General features: G+C 47.3%; 2 protein-coding genes across 2 annotated transcripts, besides 3 other annotated features; both read right to left on the bottom strand.

The window, feature by feature from the left end:
* Tc00.1047053506237.19 (hypothetical protein, conserved) lies at positions 1-727 on the bottom strand (the record flags this gene model as incomplete). The annotated part of the gene is made up of 1 exon (XM_797825.1): positions 1-727. A coding segment is annotated over one exon (727 nt), but the record flags the coding sequence as incomplete, so codon positions are not given.
* Positions 1-3206: a sequence feature (heterozygous, Esmeraldo-like haplotype).
* Positions 852-899: a microsatellite.
* Positions 1190-1233: a microsatellite.
* Positions 1233-3206, bottom strand: Tc00.1047053506237.10 (mismatch repair protein MSH5, putative; the record flags this gene model as incomplete). The annotated part of the gene is made up of 1 exon (XM_797824.1): positions 1233-3206. A coding segment is annotated over one exon (1974 nt), but the record flags the coding sequence as incomplete, so codon positions are not given.

Below are 3206 nucleotides of genomic sequence, written 5' to 3'. Positions count from 1 at the left end.
TGTGCAAAACCCCTTTTCCCCATAGACGGTCAAGTTGAAAGCCACCCTTGTATGTATCACCATTCACTTTACGGTGCAAACCTTCACCATGACGAGAAAACCCGACACATTCACCCACATAGCTGCTACCGTCTGAGTAAAGAAATTCTCCCATTCCCCTTGGTGCATCATTCTCAAACTTACCCTTGTATGAGACAATATGAGGTTCGCCCATCCGTGGTGTGTACCCAGGCGTGCTAGACGCTCGTCCCAATATCAATTCCCCACGGCCATTTCGCTTATCATGAAGCCACGATCCCTTATAAATGTTGTCATTCACATATTGACATCTTCCATCCGCACCACTTCGCTCCCCCTCCACAAAAGGGCCAACATACTCCACAAAATCATCGACGCCCTCTGCCCCATAGAGTGTCCCGTTACCGTGCATCGTGTCTCCCAGCCAATCCCCCTCATATTTCCTACCGTTCGAAAAGGTACAAACTCCATTTCCGCTTCGCTCCCCATTCACGAAGTCACCTTCATATATATAACCCATCACACCGGGAACGGTGTACTTGCCCTTTCCATGCGGTTTACCCAGCAACTGCGTTCCCACATACTTGGCCCCGCCCGTATTCTCAAAAAATCCACACTTCCCATCGTTGATGTTTCCCTCAATGGCCTCCTCGTCGTATTGGTCGCCGTTAGGAAAGCCCCGCCCAAAATTGTGCCGTGCGCCTGGCATCAGGAAAGGAAAAAGGAAAAAGATCACGGAAATGCTTCACCACGCAGGTCTGAAAACGACAATGCAGAATATGGGCCTTGCGATTGCCGTGTATTCACTACCCGCACCCATCAATGAATAGATCAAAAAAAAAAAAAAAAAAAAAAAAAAAAAAAGGAAAAAGAAAAAAAAAGAGGCAAAAGTAAACAGAAGCACACACACATTACAAAATAATAATAACAATAATAACATCAGTTATCACAAAAACGTAATCCCAGCAGCATCACCAACGAAGACGTGTCTCAGCGTGCGGAATCATCCGTGAATTCAAAAAAGGAGTATCCCACTAAATTCCAAAAACCAATAAGGCCCATCACAAACCTACAAACACGCACCTGAGACCAAAACAATAAATATAAAAACACACAGATAAATCAAAAATAACATAATCTGCAAAGAAATCAAAAAGAAAAAAAAATATCCATATATATATATATATATATATATATATATATATATATATATATCATAGGCTTTCAGTGACGATTAGGTCCCATGCCCGTTGTAACAAAAGAGGAGGGACAGAGAATTGTAGTGCAAAACGCAAGGCGTGAGAAGTCATCCCCTTCTGTTGGATGGTGTCCATGCTGCTCAGAGCTTGAACGGGGGCCACACGGTACGAGTAAACAAGTTGGCTGCCGCCGATAAATTCCTCATATACATCTTCGCCCCCTTCTCCCCCTGTACGAGCAGTCGGTACAAGCGTTGTCTGCATCTCAAGCACCATGATTTCTTCCCGAGGTATGAGCTGTGGCTGAAGAACCTCCACATAGTGTGTTGCCAAAAGCACAATAGGACGCCGATCACCAAACGAAATAAAGGACCGTATGGAAACCGCTAGCAACGCAGCACCATCCAGGGAAAGTGTTCCCTTTCCAAACTCATCCAACACCAGCAATGAACGTCCAGATCCGGCACCTCCTTCCTTGTTACGAGTGCTGCACCTCTGTAACATGCGACTCATTGACACCAACTCATTCCCAAAACTTGAATGTAACTCCTTCGTGGTGGAGGCCAGGGTTCTGTCACGGGAACTGTACGAAACAGCATGGAGAGACATCAAAGTGTCAAAGAGACCAATTGTGGCATGGGTACAGGGGACATAACACCCAATATGTGCCAGGAAAACAGCGTGTGCGACGGCCGTAATAAGGATCGACTTTCCGCTCCCATTCGCCCCTGTCAACAAACAAACTCGTTGATTGCTAGTTCGAATATTTATTGAGTACGGCACTACCTGGTGCGCCGCTGTGCGTGCAAAAATAGGGTGGAACCCACGTTCAATAACAAGCACACCAGGCTCCTTTACGATTTCGGGACGGCTCCATTGACCCTCCAGTGCAGCAAGGGCAAAACCCATAAGACAATCAAGTTCCGCGCAAAGATGTAGGGGAATTAGTGCCGGCGAAAGTACGATCAAACGTTTATCCAACTCACGTTGAATCTCTCCCTCCCTCACCAAAATGGCTGAACGCAAATCTCCAATTTCCTCATCCATTCGACGGGTCAAAGGTGTTTTAAAGAAAGGACCCTCCTCAGTTTGAAAAAGCAACTCCCAACCGGGAATATCTTCCCGTCCTACTGGTAACGAGAAACGAGGAAGAGTTATGACATACCCCCAACACGGAGCGAATACACACACCACACTACAGAGACCCCAAAGTGAGGGCAGGCAACGGGCCTCTTGCTGTGCAACATTCGCCAAAACCTCATCGAGACGAGTGAAGTGTGCACAAAGTTCATCCAATTTAGCGTCAAACCCTGGACGGATATGCACATAAGTTTTGCTCAACGCTGCCCCGGGATCTCGCGAAAAAGAAACACCCTCATCGATGAGGCGGCTTATTTCCTCCAATTGATTGGTTTGGCAGCTTGCCACAATACGCAGAAACATCGGTAATAAGTGTGCTCGCGGTGTGAGAAGCGAAGCAATGCGCAAAAACCCTCTCACAGCCCGTAAGAGAGATTCGTAGTCGTTTGTTGTGTGCTTTGCCGCTCGAATCTTTGTGAAGATACTATTCGTGATCCGCAAGTGACGCAGTGCTCGACGAAGCTGCATCATGAGATCATAATTCTCCTGCATTGTGAAGAACGAGACAACATCGTAGCGTCGCCGTAATTCTGATTCGTCTCGCACCGGCAGCAAAAACCACTGCCGGAGAAGCGCCCGTCCAAGCACACTGCACGTACGATCCACAACACTTAGTAGTGAGAGACCCTCCTTCGCACGCCCAATTCCCTGGTAATCCATCGGATGCGGTTCCGTGCGAAGAAGCTGAAGCCCAGACAGCGTTTCTTGCTCAATATACAACAGTCCCAAGGGAGGCACCTCAGCAACGTCAGCGATGGGCAATTCAGACCTTAGCAGGTACGGTAACAGCGCTGAAAGCGCCATTAACATCACAAGATGATGTGGACAGATACGGGAGTGCCATTCCAA

Source organism: Trypanosoma cruzi, genomic scaffold, assembly GCF_000209065.1.
Source record: "Trypanosoma cruzi strain CL Brener 1047053516369 genomic scaffold, whole genome shotgun sequence".
NCBI lineage: Eukaryota > Euglenozoa > Kinetoplastea > Trypanosomatida > Trypanosomatidae > Trypanosoma > Trypanosoma cruzi.
This window is presented reverse-complemented; position numbering and strand designations above follow the sequence as displayed.